Raw genomic sequence first — 22,755 nt, 5'->3', positions numbered from 1 at the left:
TTAGGTTGGTCCACCCGCTTCCTTGGTCCTAACCCCTTCTTTTGTGAGGTCCTTGCCATTCGGGATGGGATTTTACGCTCTAGAGTCCTTGTGAACAATGTCTTGATTGTCTCTGATTGTCTTGATGCGGTTACCTCTATTTTATGCCCCTCTGCCCCATGTGGACCGTTTACTAACATCATTCTTGAGTGTAGGACCCTCTTGCAGGACTCCCCGCATTTGAAGCTTGTTTTTTAGAAGAGATCGGCGAACCGTGTTGCGGATGCCATTGTCCATCACTCCATTAGAGATTCTAGTGATTTGTCGGGTTGTTTTGAGTGGGATTTGCCCCCTCCTTTTGTTGTAGATCTTTGTACTTTGGACTTTGTTGTGGCATGTGCGCCTCTTTCCCCTGACCCGCCCCCGTGATGTACTCGTAACTCTTTGTTTTATTTATATTATTGCTCCTTTGTTCCAAAAAAAAGGTGAGGAAGGACCACATTAGAGTTTATATTGGCCGGACGAGGGATAAGCTTAATGAATTGCGTTTTATTTTACGTCATTGAAGTTATTAGGAAGTAAGAGTGTTATGGACTTGGACGATGTGATGTAATATTCTTATAGACTATAGTGGGGGGTGCGGGGGATGGGGGGGAGTACGATATTAATAACGGTTTAATAAAATTGGTTAGTGATGTAGTATACATATAAGATTATGAGGACGTAACATTTATCTTAAGGAGGGTAGAATATCACACATCTTTCAATTACGATTAACTTGTTCTTAAAATGGATGAATAATTGTACATCGCGTGTTTGGAGTTGGTGTGTGTTTAATGTGAACTAGAACTTCGAGGACGAAGTTCTTTTTAAGGGAGGAAGACTGTAATACCACATACTTTAAAATAAATATTTTGTTAATAACGTTATTAATAGAAATACTCGGTAGTATATTGTACAATATAATAATATGTTACATTATATTTTTATGCTATATATTAATAAAAAGAAACTCATCTAGCAATTCTATTCTATACTATACTAATAATAAAAGGAGTAATTATTAATAAGTATAGTATCTTTATACAATAATACATAACATACAATAATATTATTATAATAAGGAGTTAAGACCTATATTAGGAAGAAGTCCTGCGTGCCCTACATATCTCATCTCCGTGTTTTTCAATTAACCTAAACAAAAAACAAAAGGAAGAGGAGCGAGAGAGAGAAAGAAAGAGCAGACGTTCTTGGTCGAGCACGCCGTCCTTAACCCGCTACTTTCTTGGTTTCCTTTCGTCTTGCTATTGGACTATTTCAACTCCATAACACCATCATCATATATATAAATATACAGGTAATTTAACTTTTGTTTTTTTTTTTTTTTTTTGGGAAAGGTAAGTATATATATATCAAATCTCAAAAATGGGGTGTACAAAATTCAGTTATAAGACTCAAAAAAGCAAGAAAAGTATAACTGCTATTACAAAGAAGTGAACCACACTCTATCTCTATCTTTTAGAGGATTAACATTCAGGGCCAGGAACCGAGCTCTAACATCTGATAATATCTGCTTCACCACACTTCCAGGGCATCTTACTTTGTTGTTAGTCCAAGCATCATTCCTACATCTCCAAATCCAGTAAACTAATGCAGTATAACAGGAACCAATGTATCTCTTTTGAAGTTTAGAAACACGTCTGGCAGTTGAAAACCAGACAGTCAGATCAGACATTCTGAACTGCACCTTCAGAGCAGTTTGCAGCCTCTGATGGCAAAGCACGGCAAAAGGGCAATCATAGAAAAGATGTTGATGACTCTCTGCATGATTCAGACAGATGGGGCAGGCAAGATCAATGGACATTCCTCTTCTACTGAGTCTGTCTCTAGTAGGAAGTCTCTGCTTGAGGAATTCCCAGAACACAAAAGCACATCTAGGAATATTCAATGTGTTCCAACACAGGAATCTCCACTCCACTCTAGGATTAGGAATTCTTAACCAATTATAACCAGCTTTAACTGTATAGGGCAGAGGAGAGTTAAGCCAGAGATTGTTGTGATAGGCTTGCGTAAAGAGGGACATAATCGAACTAATTTTTTTCCATGGCCAGCTGCAATCAGAAGGGGCCACATAAGCATTCCAAGGAATATCTTTCATATAAACATGGCTCACCCACCTAACCCATAAATGGTCCTTCTTATTAGCAAGCCACCACACATATTTGCCAAGTAATGCCTTGTTCCACTTTTTAACATCCTTAATGCCAAGCCCTCCCTCTTCCTTAGGAAGGCAACACTGATCCCAATTAACATTAGGGGCACCCTTGTATTCTGAAGACCCTTTCCAAAGGAAATTTCTACAGAGGTTGTTGATCTTATTTAAGATGCCATTTGGAATCAGAAAGATGGACGCCCAATACGAGTGCAAAGTATTCAGAACTGAATTCACAAGAGTAAGCCTACCCGCATAAGTTAAATGCTGAGTTCCCCATCCCCTAATTCTCGCCACAATTCTGTCAGTCAGTTTTTGACCCTCAGCTTTGGTTAATTTCTTAGAGGAAATAGGGACCCCCAAGTATTTGAAAGGAAGACTACCCCTATGAAACCCAGAAATCTGCAAGATATCAGTGATAGTACCAGAATTAACACCATTGAAATAAATCTCAGATTTTGCCCTATTCAAGTGAAGACTAGAAGCAGAAGAGAAAGTAGAAAATGCTCTGAGGATCCACATTATAGAGGGAGCATTCCCTTTGCAGAAGAGCAGTAGATCATCAGCAAATAATAAATGGTTCAGCTTAAGATGCCCACACAAGGGATGAAACCTGAACCCATCTTGAGAAGCAACAACCTTAAGAACTCTAGACAAATATTCCATATAAATGGTGAAGAGAAGAGGGGAGAGAGGGTCTCCTTGTCTTAAGCCTCTCTCTCCTTTGAAGAAACCAAACTTATTACCATTCACATTCAAAGAGTAAGTAGGGCTAGTAACACAGGTCATGACCAAATCTATGAATTTCTGAGGAAATTTAAGAGCTATCATCATTTGAGATAGAAACTCCCACTCAACTGAGTCATAGGCCTTTTTGAGGTCAATTTTAATCAAACATCTAGGAGAAGCTGCTTTCCTATTGTAGAGTCTTACCAAATCTTGGCAAATAAGAACATTCTCCACTATATTCCTCCCCTGAACAAACCCTCCCTGACTTTCACTTACAATGTCAGGGAGAATCTTACTCAACCTCTTGCACAAGACTTTGGCCGAACTTTATAAAGAGTGTTGCAAAGCAGTAATAGGACGAAAGTCAAGCACACTGGTAGGATTAGATGACTTGGGAATTAAGGTAATATTAGTGGTATTCACCTGCTTAAGAAGTTTTCCAGTGTGGAAAAAATTTTTGATGGCAAAGAATAGTATCATCTCCAACTATCTCCCAACTGTCCTTAAAAAATTGGCTACGAAGCCATCGGGACCAGGAGCCTTGATAGAGGAGATGGAGAACAGACATCTTTTATCTCACCATCAGTGACTTCAGCTAACAAAAAATGGAACAATGCTCCTGAGTGACCAACTTCCCCTGCCTAACAGTAGGAATGTGAACTGGAGTGGTAGGCATTGAGGAACCAAGAAGGGATTTGTAGTAAACCAGAAAGGCATCTTCAATCTTATCAAGGTCAGTATACTGAACACCATCAACACCTTTAATACTCAGGACCCTATTATGCACTTGCTTAGCTCTTACGTGACTATGAAAAAATCTCGTGTTATCATCCCCATAATGAAGCCAATCCACCTTAGCTTTCGGCTCAAAAAGCTATGCTGGATCTTACAAAGGTGTCTATAAGAATCAGCAGCCTCACATTCAGCATTAATCAAGTCAGAGTAAAAAGGATTAGACTGCAATTTAAGTTGAACATCCTCCAAAAGAGCTCTGGCTACTCCCACTGATTTTTCAACATCAGAAAACCCATTTCTATTCAAGACTTTCAGAGGACCCTTCAGATTTTTCAGCTTAGTTACCACTGAAAACATAGGAGTCCCAGTTATAGAAGCATTCCAAGATTGTTGAACCATATTCTTGAAATCAGGGTCCAAGCCCCACATGTTATAGTATCTGAACTGCCTCTTCCTGGTAATGCCACTGTTCCTTCTATAGCACACACACGGATTATGGTCAAAAAGACCCTCAGGAAGAAAATGATTTATCATTAAATTGCACATTAAAGATAGATTTAGAGAGAGAAAGCTCTGACTTCTCTCTTGTTTTTCTAGGGTTTTAACTTGCACAATGGCAAGGAAAATCAACAAAAAAAAATCCCAATTAAATTCTAAAAATAAAATTCGTGCAAAACTTCGACTTTCCTTTACAAATTGTTCTGATCTTCGTTTAGATATGGATCAACTATCGTCATCTGGTCATTCTCCTGTTATTACATGTTCTAGCGATTCTCTAAAGACGCGTGAGGTTAATGAAATAGTCGGTATTCCTGTGCTTAATCTAAGTGCACTTGTTCCGGAGGCAGTCCAGGAGGATCAGGCAAGGCCCACTGAGGAGGAAGCGACTGTTACTGATGAAACTCCTCAACCGTCTGTAGAAGATTCTGAAGGATGGACTGAGGTTCAAGGTAAGAAATCCAAATCTCCTCAGAAAGAGTCTGGTAATGCTGTTCCTAAACCCTTATTGCAATTCACTGTGGAAGATGTTAACTCTGAGTTAGCTTATTGGGACACTGCCGTTGTCTGTTATGTTTTGGGTGGAAATCCACCATGGGAATTATTGGAGGGTTTTGTGAGGAAATTATGGGCCGCTTACAAAATTGATAAAATTTCCTTTCTGCCAAATGGAGTGTTTTTGGTCAGGTTTTTGACTAAAGAATGTCAGACTTTAGTGCTTCAACAGGGATTTCCCATGTTTGATAACAAACCTGTAGTTGTCAAGCAGTGGTCTGAGTCGTGTAGTCTGCACAAGGAGAAAGTTAAATTCGTTCCTATCTGGGTTAGGCTATGTGGTCTTCCTCTTAAGTTCTGGAGTAAGAACTGTCTCAGTAAACTTGCTGGCTTGCTGGGTAAGTTTCTGAAGCGTGATGGAGCCACAGAAGACAAAACCAGACTGGGATTTGCTCGTATGTTAGTAGAGGTGGAAGTTGGGCAAAATTTTCCAGGACAGTTACTTTTTTTGGATGAAAAAGGGAAAGAAGTGAGTATCCTTGTGGAGTTTGAGTAGAAGCCTTCTGTCTGTACTGGATGTAAAGGCATTGGGCACACTGTTGATATGTGTAAAAAACCTACGACCACTATGACTAAGCCTGCCCCTGGTCCACCTAAGAAAGTTTGGAGGCCTATCCAGAGAGCTCAAGAGACTCGGGGACCCCCTCCTCAGTCTCTGGCAGTTCCTCAGGCACCTGAATTACCTTTTGGAGGGCCTACTTACCACAGGTCATCTATGATCAAGTCTATTTCTGTTGTTCAAAGAATTTCTAGGCAGGAGCATGCCACTGATCCGCATGTTTCTCCTACTAAATCTTATGTGGAAGCTCTTAGTCCTAGAAGGGAGGTGCCTAATGTTGGAACAGAGTTGAATGGGAGATTGGGAGATCCACCAGAAACATTTTCAAATGGATAAAGTGGCTTTTTGGAATGTTAGGGGAATAAATGGGGCCAACAAACAACTAGATGTTAGGAAATTTTTATATCAAAATAATGTTGGTCTCTATGGTCTAGTAGAAACTAAGATTAAAGCTCATGATTTTAATACTGTTTTAGGAAATTTAGGTAATAATTGGCATGGCATTAATAATAATGATTATCACCATGGGGGAAGAGTTTGGGTTGTTTGGGATCCTCAATGTTTTGGTGTGACTTTACTTTGCAAGAATAGTCAAGTTATTACTATGAAAGTTGATGAGCTTACCTCTGGGGATTCTTTTAATATGTCTGTAGTGTGTGGTTCTAATGATGAAGGGGAGAGAGTTGCTTTATGGGATCATCTGAAAGATATGAACATCAGATATCAGGGACCATGGAGTGTCTGTGGGGACTTCAACTCAGTCCTTAACTTCAATGAGAGGATTGGGAGAGAAGTCACTGGGGCTGAAATTGCTGACTTTAGAGATTGTGTTGATTTCTGTGGGCTTATGGATATCAAGGGGCAATGAGCTTTTTTTACTTGGACCAACAAGAAAGCTCCTTCTACTAGGGGTTATTCTAGAATTGACAGATTCCTTGTGAACGATGACTGGATGGATCTGTATCCAGGTGCCTATGCACATTTTCTTCCTGAGGGTTTTTTGACCATAATTCGTGTGTGTGCTATAGAAGGAACAGTGGCATTACCAGGAAGAGGCAGTTCAGATACTACAACATGTGGGGCTTGGACCCTGATTTCAAGAATGTGGTTCAACAATCTTGGAATGCTTCTATAACTACGACTCCTATGTTTTCAGTGGTAACTAAGCTGAAAAATCTGAAGGGTCCTCTGAAAGTCTTGAATAGAAATGGGTTTTCTGATGTTGAAAAATCAGTGGGAGTAGCCAGAGCTCTTTTGGAGGATGTTCAACTTAAATTGCAGTCTAATCCTTTTGACTCTGACTTGATTAATGCTGAATGTGAGGCTGCTGATTCTTATAGACACCTTTGTAAGATCCAGCATAGCTTTTTGAGCCGAAAGCTAAGGTGGATTGGCTTCATTATGGGGATGATAACACGAGATTTTTTCATAGTCACGTAAGAGCTAAGCAAGTGCATAATAGGGTCCTGAGTATTAAAGGTGTTGATGGTGTTCAGTATACTGACCTTGATAAGATTGAAGATGCCTTTCTGGTTTACTACAAATCCCTTCTTGGTTCCTCAATGCCTACCACTCCAGTTCACATTCCTACTGTTAGGCAGGGGAAGTTGGTCACTCAGGAGCATTGTTCCATTTTGTTAGCTGAAGTCACTGATGGTGAGATAAAAGACTGTCTGTTCTCCATCTCCTCTATCAAGGCTCCTGGTCCTGATGGCTTCTCTAGCCAATTTTTTAAGGACAGTTGGGATATAGTTGGAGATGATACTATTGCTGCCATCAAAAAATTTTTCCACACTGGAAAACTTCTTAAGCAGGTGAATACCACTAATATTACCTTAATTCCCAAGTCATCTAATCCTACCAGTGTGCTTGACTTTCGTCTTATTGCCTGCTGCAACACTCTTTATAAAGTTCTGGCCAAAGTCTTGTGCAAGAGGTTGAGTAAGATTCTCCCTGACATTGTAAGTGAAAGTCAGGGAGGGTTTGTTCAGGGGAGGCCTATGACTCCTAGATGTTTGATTAAAATTGACCTCAAAAAGGCCTAGATGTTTGATTAAAATTGACCTCAAAAAGGCCTATGACTCAGTTGAGTGGGAGTTTCTATCTCAAATGATGATAGCTCTTAAATTTCCTCTGAAATTCATAGATTTGGTCATCACCTGTGTTACTAGCCCTACTTACTCTTTGAATGTGAATGGTAATAAGTTTGGTTTCTTCAAAGGAGAGAGAGGCTTAAGACAAGGGGACCCTCTCTCCCCTCTTCTCTTCACCATTTGTATGGAATATTTGTCTAGAGTTCTTAAGGTTGTTGCTTCTCAAGATGGGTTCAGGTTTCATCCCTTGTGTGGGCATCTTAAGCTGAACCATTTATTATTTGCTGATGATCTACTTCTCTTCTGCAAAGGGAATGCTCCCTCTATAATGTGGATCCTCAGAGCATTTTCTACTTTCTCTTCTGCTTCTGGTCTTCACTTGAATAGGGCAAAATCTGAGATTTATTTCAATGGTGTTAATTCTGGTACTATCACTGATATCTTGCAGATTTCTGGGTTTCATAGGGGTAGTCTTCCTTTCAAATACTTGGGGGTCCCTATTTCCTCTAAGAAATTAACCAAAGCTGAGGGTCAAAAACTGACTGACAGAATTGTGGCGAGAATTAGGGGATGGGGAACTCAGCATTTAACTTATGCGGGTAGGCTTACTCTTGTGAATTCAGTTCTGAATACTTTGCACTCGTATTGGGCGTCCATCTTTCTGATTCCAAATGGCATCTTAAATAAGATCAACAACCTTTGTAGAAATTTCCTTTGGAAAGGGTCTTCAGAATACAAGGGTGCCCCTAATGTTAACTGGGATCAGTGTTGCCTTCCTAAGGAAGAGGGAGGGCTTGGCATTAAGGATGTTAAAAAGTGGAACAAGGCATTACTTGGCAAATATGTGTGGTGGCTTGCTAATAAGAAGGACCATTTATGGGTTAGGTGGGTGAGCCATGTTTATATGAAAGATATTCCTTGGAATGCTTATGTGGCCCCTTCTGATTGCAGCTGGCCATGGAAAAAAATTAGTTCGATTATGTCCCTCTTTACGCAAGCCTATCACAACAATCTCTGGCTTAACTCTCCTCTGCCCTATACAGTTAAAGCTGGTTATAATTGGTTAAGAATTCCTAATCCTAAAGTGGAGTGGAGATTCCTGTGTTGGAACACATTGAATATTCCTAGATGTGCTTTTGTGTTCTAGGAATTCCTCAAGCAGAGACTTCCTACTAGAGACAGACTCAGTAGAAGAGGAATGTCCATTGATCTTGCCTGCCCCATCTGTCTGAATCATGCAGAGAGTCATCAACATCTTTTCTATGATTGCCCTTTTGCTGTGCTTTGCCATCAGAGGCTGCAAACTACTCTGAAGGTGCAGTTCAGAATGTCTGATCTGACTGTCTGGTTTTCAACTGCCAGACGTGTTTCTAAACTTCAAAAGAGATACATTGGTTCTTGTTATACTGCATTAGTCTACTGGATTTGGAGATGTAGGAATGATGCTTGGACTAACAACAAAGTAAGATGCCCTGGAAGTGTGGTGAAGCAGATATTATCAGATGTTAGAGCTCGGTTCCTGGCCCTGAATGTTAATCCTCTGAAAGATAGAGATAGAGTGTGGTTCACTTCTTTGTAATAGCAGTTATACTTTTCTTGCTTTTTTGAGTCTTATAACTGAATTTTGTACACCCCATTTTTGAGATTTGATATATATATACTTACCTTTCCCAAAAAAAAAAAATGAAAATCCGTCTTTATCAAGTACGGAAACTGAAATAATGTTCTTAGACAAAGTGGGTACATAGTAACAGTTATTTAAAAATAACTCAAAGCCACTAGGGACTTGGATTACATATGTTCCCTTCGAGACAGCAGCAACTCTGGCTCCATTCCCGACTTGCAGGTCCACATCACCCTTTCCGGGAGGTGTGATGTTTCTTAGGCCCTGCAAATGATTACACAGATGAGAACCACAACCAGTATCAAGTACCCAAGTTCCGAAACTTGTATGGTTAACCTCAATCATATGAATATAAGATGACATAGCAACAGGAACGACGTGGCCTGCTTTGATGTCCTCACGGTAGACGGACAGTTCCTCCTCCAATGTCCAGTCTTGTGATAATGGTGGCACTCAATGTCATCGCCCTTGCTCTTTGCCTTGCCATGTGAGCCACTAGTCTCACCGGGCCCACTCTTACCGTTTTTTGGCTTCTTGAATTTCGGCTTACCTACAGTTAGGTCGCCTGGAGCTTTCCCCTTACCTTTACCCTTATTGGAAATCGTGAGAACATCCTGCATCATGCTCCCACTCAATTTCATATCCTTCTCGGTCTGTAAGAGAAGGGAGTGTAGCTCATGAGGACTCTTTTTCAAGTCATTCATGTAGTAGTTCGCCCTGAAAAGGGCAAAACCATCGTGAAGAGAATGAAGCATTCGGTCAATGACAATGCTCTCACCGATTTTGCAATCAAGTGCCTCCAACTTCTCGACATTCTTAATCATGTTAAGAATGTGTGGGCTAACCGGTTGGCCTTTTTGGAGTTTCGCATCAAAGAAACGACTGGTATGCTCATAAGTAACGATCCTCGGTGCTTTTGAGAACTCGTTAGTGAGCGTGGTGAAAATCTTGTTCGCACCTTGGGCAATGAAGTGTCTCTACAAATTGTTTTCCATTGCAAAGATGAGTACGTTCTTTATCGCACCCGCTTCCATAACGAAATCACTATAAGCAAGTGACTCGTTAACTCCCGCATTGGGGGCTGGTTTGACCGGTATTGGCTCAATTAAGTACTTGAGCTTACCGTCAGCAATGGCATCATTCCGTAGTGCTGCCTCCCAGTCCGCAAAGTTGGACCCATCATTTTTCAGTCGCGTGTACTGATTCATGTTGTCCATAAAAACTTTCAGCCAGGACTCGCGTCCAAGTGTGGCACTAGGCATTGGGATTTCGTTATTTCCAGCCATTTGTTGTAACAGTAAAATAAACGTGTTCTACACTGCGAAAAGAAGAATAAATAATAAGCATGTGCAACGATTTTAATTTAAGTCTAATGAACTAGTGTCATAACGTGAAGACTCAAAACATTTATACAATTGACCTTCCTCAAGAATTATATAAATGATCCCAAGACTCAATAATCTGTAAATTGATAAGCCAACCTTTTGGCTAATTCTACTGTTAGAATTCTTGGTCGATAAATTTCTGTAAATTCTATCTTTAGTCCATCTTAATCACGAGAAACTCTTCGGACTATAATGTTGAGATAAACTAAGTCAACACAAACTACTTACCCAACGTAGAAGGGGTCATATTATGCCTACCGATGAAGAAGGGATTCATAGTTGTTTGCCCTTATAAAGACTAATCTCAATTTCCGTTTTAGAGGAAGATCCCATCAACTTTATTTTAATTCATTTTAAGTGAACTAATATCTAGCATGCGTGAATGAATAAACTAAGATGATGGCTTAATAAACATGTGACATCTGTATGTCTATGAAAACTAACATACAACCTATATGTGTCAATTTTCATGCATTTTAGTAGTAGGTGGTTTGGTTTTAGGCGGAATATGATGCATTAACTAGCATGTGAATGAAAAGCAATAAGAACGGTAAAACGTAAAACAAAATAAAGTCCTAGTCTGGCCTATCCTATCAAAATGAACATTAGATACAAATTTGGAATCCATCCTTGGACCCGAGAAGCTTGTCTCGATGTTCCATCTTGATCCATGTAGCGGGAGTGAGCTCCAATCTCCATCTTTAGTCTTCTTTTGAAAATTACAATAAATAAATTTACATAATAAACCTATTTATTACATTCTAATTTCAAAACCCAAAAACTAACGAAAAATAAAGGAGATTCGAGATCTCAAATTACATTAAAAATTATGTTCCCATCATTACGAAAACATAATTTGACTAAGGCCACACTAGGTATTACAAATTACAACCGATTGCAAATATACGTAAATTAAACCATTTAACGATTCATTCAACAAAAATAAAATGCATCAACTAAAAAAATTAAACATACAAGACATAATTCTTTAATTATGAAGGTTAATTTTATCCAAACCACCTATTTAATTGATCAAATTAAGTGACAATTCCTCAATTAATCACATTAATTTTAATCTTAATTCATATTAAACTTGTAATATGAATTTAATCCATCAATATTTTAAACTGATTTAAAATAATTAGGTATATATGAATTATGAACCGCTTCACAATTATTTATCATACATTGCAAATTTAATGTATAATCATAATCGGCCATAAAAACAAAATAAAAACACCTTTTTTTTCTTTTTCAGGCTCGGCAAAAAAGAAAAAAACAGGAAATTTTTTTTTTTTTTAATAAACAATGCTCTCGGCAAAACCAAGAAAAAACAAAAACAGCCCGGTTTTTTTTTTCTTTTTGCGGCTTTTCTGTAAAAACCAAAACAAAACAAAAAAAAAAATTTATAATCTGGCCACTGTGAACAGTAACCGAAACACAATTTTTTTTATTTTTTCACGGCTCAAATTAAACAAGAACCCTAATGCCTCTTTTATGTCTCTTTTGCGGCAAAAATGCCCTAAAACAAAAAATTCGATGAAGGAAATCGTTTATAGTTGCTATTAGAACATGATTAGCATATGAATTAATAAAACATGATTAATCGTATATATGCCAAAAACTATATAGCAAAAACAAATTTCTATATCATCGACATCACAATTCCATTTAATATTTTAACTTAATCTTCATTAAATCAAAAAACTACCAATTTATCATATGTTTATATTAACTGATTAAAGAAAAATATGAAAAATCGAAATGGAAATAATCATCAAAAACAAGAGCATAAACTCGGCAGAAAAAAAAAACAAATCGGCAAAAAAAAAATTTAAACCGAAACCCTAATTTTTTTTTTCAAAACCCCAATATTGTTTACAAACAATTTTATGAAAATCATCAAAATTAAAATTCGTGGCCTTGGCTCTGATACCACTTGTGGGATTTAACTGTATGCATCCCTTTAATTTAAGGATTATAACGAATTATAAAGTGATGATTACGAGTCATAAAACTAAATTGTATAAACAAAAGCATAAAGGATTAAGAAATAAGCTTCGGTCCTAGCAAAAACGGCCTAAGAACTATATCAAAGTTGATATTCGCCTATCAGTCGCACCCAAGACGATATGAGATATGCCCTTATTCTTTTGCTAGAATCGATCCCTCCAATTTTCTGTAAAATTAGGGTTTTGTGTTTTGTTGAGATGAGAGGCAAGAATGAGTTGAAAAATTAGGTTAGAAAATTAACCCCTCTCTCTTCCTCTTAAACCGTGTATGAGGGAAGAGGAATAGGGTTTTTTTTTTCTTCTTATTTTTGGCCCACATACCGAAATAATAAGGAGTATAATTTCCTTATTTTCGGTTATTCCAAAAATGTATAAAATGTTTTAAATATAAATTGTCATCTAGTGAGGATCGATCCCAAAACCTCTTGGCTTGAGTACCCTTACTATTACCACTATGACACATTCATCTTGTTGATTAAATATAACCGATTACATTTAATTACGAATTAACATATTAATTCGTCCAAGCTTAACATTAGATACATTAATTAAATATAATTTATTATATTCAATTTACGAATTGACAGTTAATTCGTCTCAACTAATATTATTTAATCGGCATTAAATAATCGTCTCATCAACACATTGACTAACTGTTTAGTCATATAAAGCATCAATGTGATTACATTTCCATAACCACATCTCCCAAACACATCCTTTAGGTGTGACCTTTAGAGACCAGTTGATCACCGCCATCTGTATGATAATAACGTCAAACTTTCTAGCAAGCCAACCGTTATTAGGTAATCGTTAATCAACTGATTAAATACGAAGTATACCCTTGTGAACCTGTAAGAGATTTACAAATGTTATCATACTAATTTGTGGAGGACACAAGCTCCAACACTAATTTCCTAGGTCGAGTCTGTTTTAGTTTTCCTAAATCAACTCTATTTTATTTTCGAATAAGATTAGGAAAACTAATTTATCCTAGTCGAGTTAGGAAACTTGTTATTTCCAAATTCTAGTTAGATTATTATTAGTTTAATTTCAGTTTAATATTCCTATTCCTAGTTAGTTTAGGAAAGAGTTAGATAACTTTTTAGACAAGTTAAGGAATTAGATCTCGAGTCAGATTGTGACATCGAGTAGGACTATAAATAAGGATTGATTGTGGCCTTATTTTTCAGATTATTCAGATTATGAGTTTTTAATAAAAGTTTACATATTGTGAGCTGTCAAATTAATCTTGCGAGGTTAGTTTTTATTTCTTCCTTGAGAGGTTGAAGTTATAGTAGGTTGAGCTATAACCTTGCGAGGTTAGATCGAGATCCACTATCCTATCCGGTTACCTTGTTCCAATTCACGCACATCATTCAGTCTATTTCTTGTTTTCAATCATTCACACAAAAATCCTCACATAAACAGCCTGTTATTCATTAGTTTTCAAGATTTTCAATCCGTTTTTAATATTTTTCCGCTCCTAGCTTTACAAACCCTAATTCGTTCGTTCAAAACCTACGAATTCTACATCACGGGCACTTGTTTGTAGTATTTAGACATGTTTTCAAGGTAACCGTTGAGCCAGATACTTTATATGTTGTGCCTCGGACTTGTTTTAAAGGTAACCTCTGAGTTGGGCACTTGTTTGTAGTATTTGGACATGTATTAAAGGTAACCGTTGAGCCAGATACTTTATATGTTGTGCCTCGGACATGTTTTAAAGGTAACCACTGAGTCGGGCACTTGTTTGTAGTATTTGGACATGTTTTAAACGTAACCGCTGAGCCAGATACTTTATATGTTGTGCTCGGACATGTTTTAAAGGTAAACTCGGAGTCGGGCACTTGTTTGTAGTATTTGGACATGTTTTAAAGGTAACCGCTGAGCCAGATACTTTAGAGGTCGTGCCTTGGACAAGTTTTAAAGGTAACCGCTGAGCCAAGGTACTTAAGGATTTGTGTCTCGGACATGCTTTAAAGGTAGCCTCTGAGCCGGATGCTTTGATTTATGTGTGAAGTTAGTTGTCCCATTTCGTGTATTGTATGTTATTTAGCTTTCAAAGTTCATGGCTAAAGTTTCCATTCACATGTATTCTGATGTTAATCTTGTTTATCCGTGACATATGATATACTATCGTGTTTATAGTTGTATTAGCATTTATGACGTTTTGGTTGGATTGTCTCATAAGTATGTATCATATGCCTTATCTATGATTGACTATGCATGTTTTGAATGTTAGTCTCATGTCTCAATGCTTGCATCAAATGGTTATATTTATGATGTTCTAATATGTTCCTGTTTATCTGTGTTTCGACATTTTGTGGCTTGGAGAATCTTGAGTTACTCCCTACTGACTGTGGCGTTCATGTTTACATGAATGAGAGGTTATGAAGATGCTTACGTGGGAAGACGTGTGGGCTAGCAAGAACTAAACCTTGGACTAGTAGTCGGTTTATTAGGATTGCTTAGACTCACCATTTATCATTTTGTCATTCGAGGGATATATTTTGCCTCACATTTGACTATCACGTTGGTATAAACTTATCTTTATTTCAACATTCTTTATTTATGTTTTAGATTTTAATGAACCCGCGCTTTAAACCTTAAAAGTTTCAAAATTCCCTAAAATTCCGCATTTTATTATTGTATTTTTCTTACCGTTTTTGCGGGGGTTCACATATCCCGTCTCCCACATGACATCAAAACAACATGTACTTAACCTGCTCCCCATATGATCGAAAATATCATATGGATCAACACAGACCACCCCGAAAATAGGTGACAATTACACAGATACACAACACGTCAGTTTTAATAAATAAGTATAAGACACAACATGATAAATAATTATGCAACATGTCAATGATATGAATGAGATACAATTATACAATCGCCACGCAGGTACCGGGATACGCATAGACGTACCCGCAACCACCGGTGCCAGGGACACGCCCACCACAGCACACCTCACAAAGAGGTACCAGGACATGCCCAGACGTACCGGGTCCGGAATCCAACCGGATCCCCTGCTAGACGTCGTGCCTCAACTACACGAGCCCCTCCGTACTCAAGTCATTAATATGCACATCCCTCTCTGAGTGGGAAGCACCAAGGGGTGACCCAAGCGGAATTCAACCAACATACTTATCTCCTTAATGATGCTATTACCCACAAAACATGTTATAATGAAATTACTCTAATTATGTGAGACTAATTACAACTTTAAAAACAACATATGTAATGACCACATTATTGAAACTGAGTAGGATTAACCTACCTTTTAGCATACTCCATAAGCCATCCGAAACTACTAAGCAAACATATCATAAAACCGTATCATCCTACATAATTCCATATTAACTATCACAAAACATTCTACAACAACTAATACTACTAATTAACCCTTAATTATTACTCATTAATTACTCCTAATACTAATTAAAACACTTATTAAGTTACCCATGAAAACCCCCAAATTCTAGGTCTTGGATCAATAAAAAAAAAAGGGAAAGGATGAGTATCAACATACTAGTGGAAGGGAAAGAGAAAGAACCAAGCTTGGTGAATAATCCTTCCAAATCTAGGCTTGGTTTTCTAGTTAGTGTTCATGGGAAGTTTCTAGAGAATTGTGGGTGTTTGAGGGAGTTTGAGGATAAGGTAGTGTCGAAAAAAGGGAGGGAAAATCTGAAAAGAGTGGTTTAAAAGGGATAAGAGGTTAACATGTTCATTCGACACAAACCAACCATTATAAATCGTGAAAATAAGGGTATACACCCAATGTTTTGTCGAGTATTGACAAAACAAAGGTCAAAGCAGACCACTCGGTCGAGTGTAGGAGGCCACTCGGCTGATTAGTCGGCCACTCGGTCGAGTGCATGGTGCACTCGATCGAGTGTCACCTGAGCAGAATGTTTTCGTTCTCAAACTTGTTTCCAAGCTTTCCTATTTCCTCACAAAAATGCTAATAAACTCCGATGGTGACTAATACACCACCAATTAACAAAATTTAAACAAACTCTTAGCCTTATGGCCATCATTACTACATAATTAACGTAAAATATCCGAGACATACTACCTACATAAACATACTATTTCGTAATTCTTTTCGCAACCGTTCTATCTCCTTCCCCACAACCGTCGGAGATATCACCATAACGTCACCAACAACCGTACCGTAGTGCGACACCATAGTCACATCGGTATTCACCACACTTACACTATCTCATAGGCATGGCCTAACCACTCATTATTCTCAAGGAATAATAACAACATCATCACTTAATTAAGCACTACCACAAGGTCACGATGTACATCGGGGGTGCTTCACTTAACGATTGGGAGGTAACTTCATAAACAACATCTACACTATCACTCATAGGCCAAATTTTCACCCTACTTCACTTAACGATTGGGAGGCAACTTCATAAACAACCCCCGAGTCATACTCAATGAGGTCACTCTCAGTTGTCCTTTAAATTATGTTTGCTAACTTTGAGTCCGAACAACAGCTAAATATCCAACCTTGGTCATACGCCACTCATTATTTATAGGTTGTCTCTCATGATCAACTCACCCAACTCAAAAATTTGCATAGGCTAGCATACCTTCCTAGGTTTCCCGAATTCTTAAACTAGATGACTATACCCATTACAATATACCTTATCGGGGTCATAGACTTAAGGCTAAGGTGAGTAAATCAATCTATTGGGCTCATACACAAATTATATGCCCGGAAATCCCGGGGGTTTAATCACCAAAGATACCACCGGCTCTTGGCGAACTTCCTTTGCTTGGTTACTCCTCGCGTTCCTCGATGGCTTCGGCACACTGCGGAACAGTTTCACATGTCAAATTCCAGATAGGAGCGACGAGAATTAAAACAATCCGGAACGGATTCGGAAGAGGTAGGAAATCAAATAACTTGGAATGGATAGAAAATTTTCCCAACGCTTTAGATCAATGACCAACAATTTAAAATAAATCCTTTACACGAGCTTGTCATTAAGATGAAGTTTACTTAACTCGAAGAATGGAATTTAAGAAATTACAGCATGACGTCCTTTGTATTTTAACCAAACCACAAACTTGTTTTAATATCACACTTGAAATATGATGAACTTTGTAAAATGATGCAAATTCAAAAATCAACTCTAACAACTTTACCAACTTTGTAAAATGCCCTTCGTTATTATGCAATTTTACTCAAACTTAACTCAAATGTGAATTATTATGTTAAAACTCTAACATAACGATGATTTATCTCAAATTTCTTGAAAACTTTAATACGGAATAAGCCGATATAAGATGGCACATGTCACTATAAGCCAAGTTCAAAGTACTAAGGATCAATAGGATAAGAACCTAACTTTGTGAAAATCAAAATCCGGGTAGGTATACTACCCATATTCGAAAAATTTAAGATGGATAAATTTCCCATGAACAACTTCACAAGACATTATAATCAAAGATTAGGACAATAAGGACTCAGTGAGGTACGCCACAAGCGTAAAATCAAAGCTTATGTATACTTGTCACAACCTTTTCGGTAAATTTGTCAACCTTTAAGACGGAAAAATTATGACTCAAACCATTTTAAAGCAATTCCAAATAAAATTATAGTCTTACCATACCATTAAACCATGTTTATGATGAAATCAAAATTGTTCATATTCTCACTTTGTTCAAAAATTGGGCCAAATCAATGATGAAATCTTCGTTTTAAGAAAATGTAGCACACTACTAGTGAAGATAGTAGTCTTATAAAACGATTAAACCTAGTTCCACTTATGAAAAATTAAAATCTTGGGCATGAACACCCCAAAATCCAGAAATTACGATAAACTTTTAAGATAAAGTTTTCACATACAATATAAGATCCAACACAAAAAAAAATGTTAAGCCTTTTGTTGTTAAATAAGACCCAACAACAAACATAAAAATCCAATGATTGACTCAAGAACACAAGTTTTTAAGCTCGTCCATGGTGGAAAAATTTCAACATAAAAATCTTGCTAAAACTCGAACAAATATGTGTAGATCTACCCAAATCAAGTTGCGGAAAAATGAAGAAGGTCAACACTCTTACGCGGTCAAATTTGAGAAGACGGATGAAGAAAAGTGGAGTAGCAAAGTGTAATCCAGGCAAGAAATCACAAACTGCAGATTCGAAATTATTTTAAGATAAATCGATGTCGAAGTTATGAGGATTAAGGTAGAAATGAAGACGATAAAGTGGGGAGAAGCAAATTTTTCACGAGTTTCTCAACCCATCAGACTCACTCGGTCGAGTACTGAGGGTACTCGGTCGAGTACAGCTCCACTCGGCCAAGTGACAGGTTACTCGGTCGAGTGGCAATTTTCCAAAAGTTTTCCTTTTTCTGGAATTTTCCCACTCGGTCGAGTGACTGATCCACTCAGTCGAGTGCTTCCTTACTCGGTCGAGTGTGGTCTCATACTCGCTCGAGTGATCCTCTACGGCTTTCAATTTTCGATTAAATGGAACCATGGTGTAGATACCCGTATCCGTCGATATTGGAATTTATAGAGAACCCGACAAACACCCGATGATGATAGGACACATGTATTCTTTAGTTGTCATTGTCATTATTTGGAGCTCGTTTTACGAGGTAGAATGGGCGTCGTCGATGAAGTATTTTATTAATTTAAATGATATTTAAATTAATGTTTTTTTTAGTGAGTTCATTTTATTAATTTAAATGATATTTAAATTAATGTTTTTTTAGCGAGTTCATTTTATTAATTTAAATGATATTTAAATTATGGTTTTTTAAGTGAATTCAATTTATTTTATTTTATTTTGAATTTATTTTCCCAAGTTTATTTTATTGAAAATAAAATAAATAATTGATTTGATAAATCATTTTATGAGTATATTTGATTTGAAAAGTCATTTATTTTAATGGGTTAATTGATTTGAAAAATCGATTTTAAAAGCGAAGAATACTCGTTTTAAAAGCATGTTTTTGAGCTCGATTTTAGCTCGGTTTTTGGGCCCGTTTTCTTTACGAGTTGGCACGAATCTCGAGTACATTAACCAACCTAGACCAATACCCATCCACCCTAGTTCGAACCCCCTATCCATGGCCCAAATTCCATCCCCAAATCGTCCCCAACAGCCCGCACTAAACCGAGCAGCCCCCCTGTTTTGGCAGCTCAATCCCGAGCCCAAAACCCGCTCCAAACACTACCAAGACCCGTACCCATTAACCATAACCCATACCCTAGTATCCTACCCATATTATCCTAGCTTAATCACCAAGAAAACCCCTCTCAAACCCTCACAAAAGCTGCTGGACAGCAGCCATGCGTGATGAAGCCCGACTGCCTCTCCCTCTCTTTTAACCTACTTTAACTCCTTATAAATACCACCCCTTCACCATACATTCATTCCTCTAAGTTCTCCATACATCCTACCATCACCCACAAGCTTTAAACCTCAGAAACAAACCCTAATTGCCTCCCAAAAACCCTAAACAAAACCGACACACAAACTGAACTGTTTGTGTGTCCTCCTCGAAAAGCAGTTCGTTCCTCCTTCAAACCTCCATCAAAACTCGAGTTTCTTGTTCCTAATTAACCACATAACATCCATCTACACATTAGACAAAGATTTACGAGCCAAATTGCCCTTGAGAGTACACGAAATCCCTCGAAAAACAGAGTGTGATACACTCTGTTTTCGCGGTTTATTCTTGTCTGTCCAGTTCTGTTTGTGCTCGTTTTTCGTGCCCAATAACCCAAAACGAGCAGGGGTTGCTTTAAGATCCCTGTTCTCCTCTCTTTATAGTTTTCAAAACATCTTTTAAATCGAATTTTCGTCGTGAAACGAGGGAGATATCATCGTTTGAAAGTTGCTGTCCGGATTTGTCAAAAAACGCGTGTTGCTTTATTTCTTCGTCGACGACGGCCTCTCGAGATAAAATCTACCATCGATTACGACCCAAGACGGTGTCAACGATACATGTAGGTTGAGGGTGCATCAAATCCTCCTCTTTTCCCTTTTATTTCGTTTGTTTTATGTTTGTTTTTTATTGTCTCGTTTTATTTCGTTTATCGTTTTGTTTATCGTTTAATTAACTATGAAACTAGTTTAGTCCGAGTATGAGTTAAAGTACCGCCATGAACACCCGCGTTGACTTGAGATGGGAAAATAAACCGCTACTTCAGTCGGTCGTACACCCCCGTCTCATTTACATATCCTCGTGTTCAAGGTAGGGCATAAATAAAACGAATTTCTAACTTCGCTCTTCGCTTTTGACCCCTTTGTTATTTCGGCCAATTCGACATACCCTAGGACCCGTTGTATGTTAGTTTAACCTCTGATTGTTAACATATGACGTATTTAGATGACATTAGATTAATTTAATAACCTAATTAGACATGTTAGGTGGCATCGACGTAGCTTTAAAAATCGATTAACAATTCTATAACCTAATTGAATACATCTTTCTTATCACTTGATTTCTCGCTAGCATAGGAGTGCGTGATTAGCACCTTCCTATTAACACTCGACGAGTAAGCATTAATCTTATGATATCTGACCTAATTGGACCCTTTAGGCCGTGTAGAATAACACACTCGCGCGTTTCTTCTCAATCGATCAACCTGTTTTATAACTTGTTTTCTAACTCGTTTTCTAATCCGTTTCGCAATCATTCGATCTAAACAATGAACCTAACTTAGGAACTAGGTTGGCCTTGTCTTGGCCGTGAGGGTGGCCATTGGTTTGGGCCGTGAGTGGGTCGTGTCTCCCGTCTTTCTCATTTCGTTTTTCTTTCCTTGTTTATCATTTGTTCTTTGTTGTTTTGTAGCTTGTAATTTATAGTTTGTTTATCGAGTTGTAATTTTCGAGTTAGTTTTCTTTTATCGAGTCAAAACCTCTTTTAAAAACCTTAGTCTTGTTTGGTTAGACGGTTGTTCCCCAATGCTTGTAGGAGCGTAGTAAACCGCATGTTGTTTAAAGCAACATGGCCCGGTTTATGCTAATGCATGCTTTGGTGCGTAGCCCTATGTCTAATCCGATGAGATTAAGTGGAAGCACACATCACGAGGAGTGACCCAAGGCCGTGGGTCATGTGAACCGTGGGCCACCCCTCTTGTGCACGGTTTTCTAGGCCAAATGGCCGTGTGTGTTGTCGTGTATTGCGTTGTATGTAGCAATTGTATTTAGATCGAGTTGTATCTTTAATTTGTTGTTGTGTCGGCATGAAATGCCTGGTTTGTAATAGGTAGATCCCAACGGCTCCCCCATTCCCCATCAAGCCTTGTTTGTTTTGTTTGAATGTTGCTAGATCAATTAACCCACATGTTAAATTACAACTTTGACAAAGTTAGTTTAGTTGCATCTAAAACGACATAGAAATTATTGTCACATGATAGGGTTAAAACAACGTTTGCATATCATACATCGTAGTAGCTATGACCTTGTTTGAAATCCATACTTGACTTAGTAGAGGCCGTTATTGACGGGCGGGGTTGGGTGTCCTTATGGGCTTCCCAACACGTACCCTCACTCCTTACTCAAGATCTATGGTTTGTGGATCCGTCTAAATACCATTGGATTACGAGAGTCATTCAAATCGAGTGATATAGGGTACAAGTCTTTATCTTTAATCACTCGTAGTCGATTGGCTTTATGCTTTTCGATGAAAGGTGTAAAGTTGACTTGAACGGTGCCAAGTTCCCAAAAAACTTGGTGGCGACTCTAATTTGTCTTAATTCGATTCGAAAGAACCTCGAGTCGATTATGCCTAGTGTGGATCTCGCGGGGCAGCCTTCCGAGGGCCTTGTCCACGATTTGGCGACTCATTGGGGAAAAGAGGACTAGTTACACTTTGTTTCTAGGGTCTTTTACTCCGAGGTGAAACTTGAAAAGAAAGTGTTGGAAAGTAAAACATTACTCATAGTGCTACGATTCATGCATAAACCCTTAAGGACTTGCCCGGGCCGTCCCAGCGTTTCTTCGTGATGCGTGGGGGGCGACGTCCCGCTATGCTAGGAAGCTGCACATTGCTCGCTTCCACTTCGCCTCGCGTGGTTCTTGATGGTGGGGACGATCTTCTAGGTACTTTACCTTAAGACACCTTGCTCTATAAGACCGCAAAAGGATGGAGAGCATAGACCTTCTTGTAGAAGACTTGCCGAGACTTAGAGATGTCTAGGAGCATACATCCTTACAACATGAGAATGACAATGTGCAATTTGTTTTCCCGAGTCTTTTTCGAAATTTCCCATGTCGTTTTCGAAACCGAACTTTTGAACAACTTACTTTCAAATAGCATGATTTTCAAAACGCGGAATGCTGCCCAAATAGGACTAGAATTTTCGGCCAAAATGAGCTTTTATAGCCGA

The 22,755-nt window shown here is 38.2% G+C and overlaps 1 protein-coding gene across 1 annotated transcript; it reads right to left on the bottom strand.

Moving 5' to 3' along the window:
- Positions 1 to 1,462: 1,462 nt before the first annotated feature.
- Positions 1,463 to 4,189, bottom strand: LOC141628284 (uncharacterized). Its single transcript, XM_074441446.1, has 3 exons — positions 3,774 to 4,189; positions 3,553 to 3,726; positions 1,463 to 3,245 (listed from the first exon to the last, which is right to left on the bottom strand). The coding sequence occupies exons 1-3, from the start codon at positions 4,187 to 4,189 to the stop codon at positions 1,463 to 1,465; spliced, it is 2,373 nt and encodes a 790-aa protein (XP_074297547.1).
- Between the last annotated feature and the right edge of the window lie 18,566 nt (positions 4,190 to 22,755).

This window comes from Silene latifolia, chromosome Y, assembly GCF_048544455.1.
Source record: "Silene latifolia isolate original U9 population chromosome Y, ASM4854445v1, whole genome shotgun sequence".
Lineage (NCBI taxonomy): Eukaryota > Viridiplantae > Streptophyta > Magnoliopsida > Caryophyllales > Caryophyllaceae > Silene > Silene latifolia.
This window is presented reverse-complemented; position numbering and strand designations above follow the sequence as displayed.

Coding starts and splice junctions, on each gene's coding strand:
- LOC141628284 (XM_074441446.1), bottom strand. CDS start 4,189: ATGATAAATCATTTTCTTCCTGAGGGTCTTTTTGACCATAATCCGTGT. Junction 3,727..3,773: donor TTTTTGAGCCGAAAGCTAAG/GTGGATTGGCTT, acceptor ATTTTTTCATAG/TCACGTAAGAGCTAAGCAAG. Junction 3,246..3,552: donor CCTACTGTTAGGCAGGGGAA/GTTGGTCACTCA, acceptor CTCTTTATAAAG/TTCGGCCAAAGTCTTGTGCA.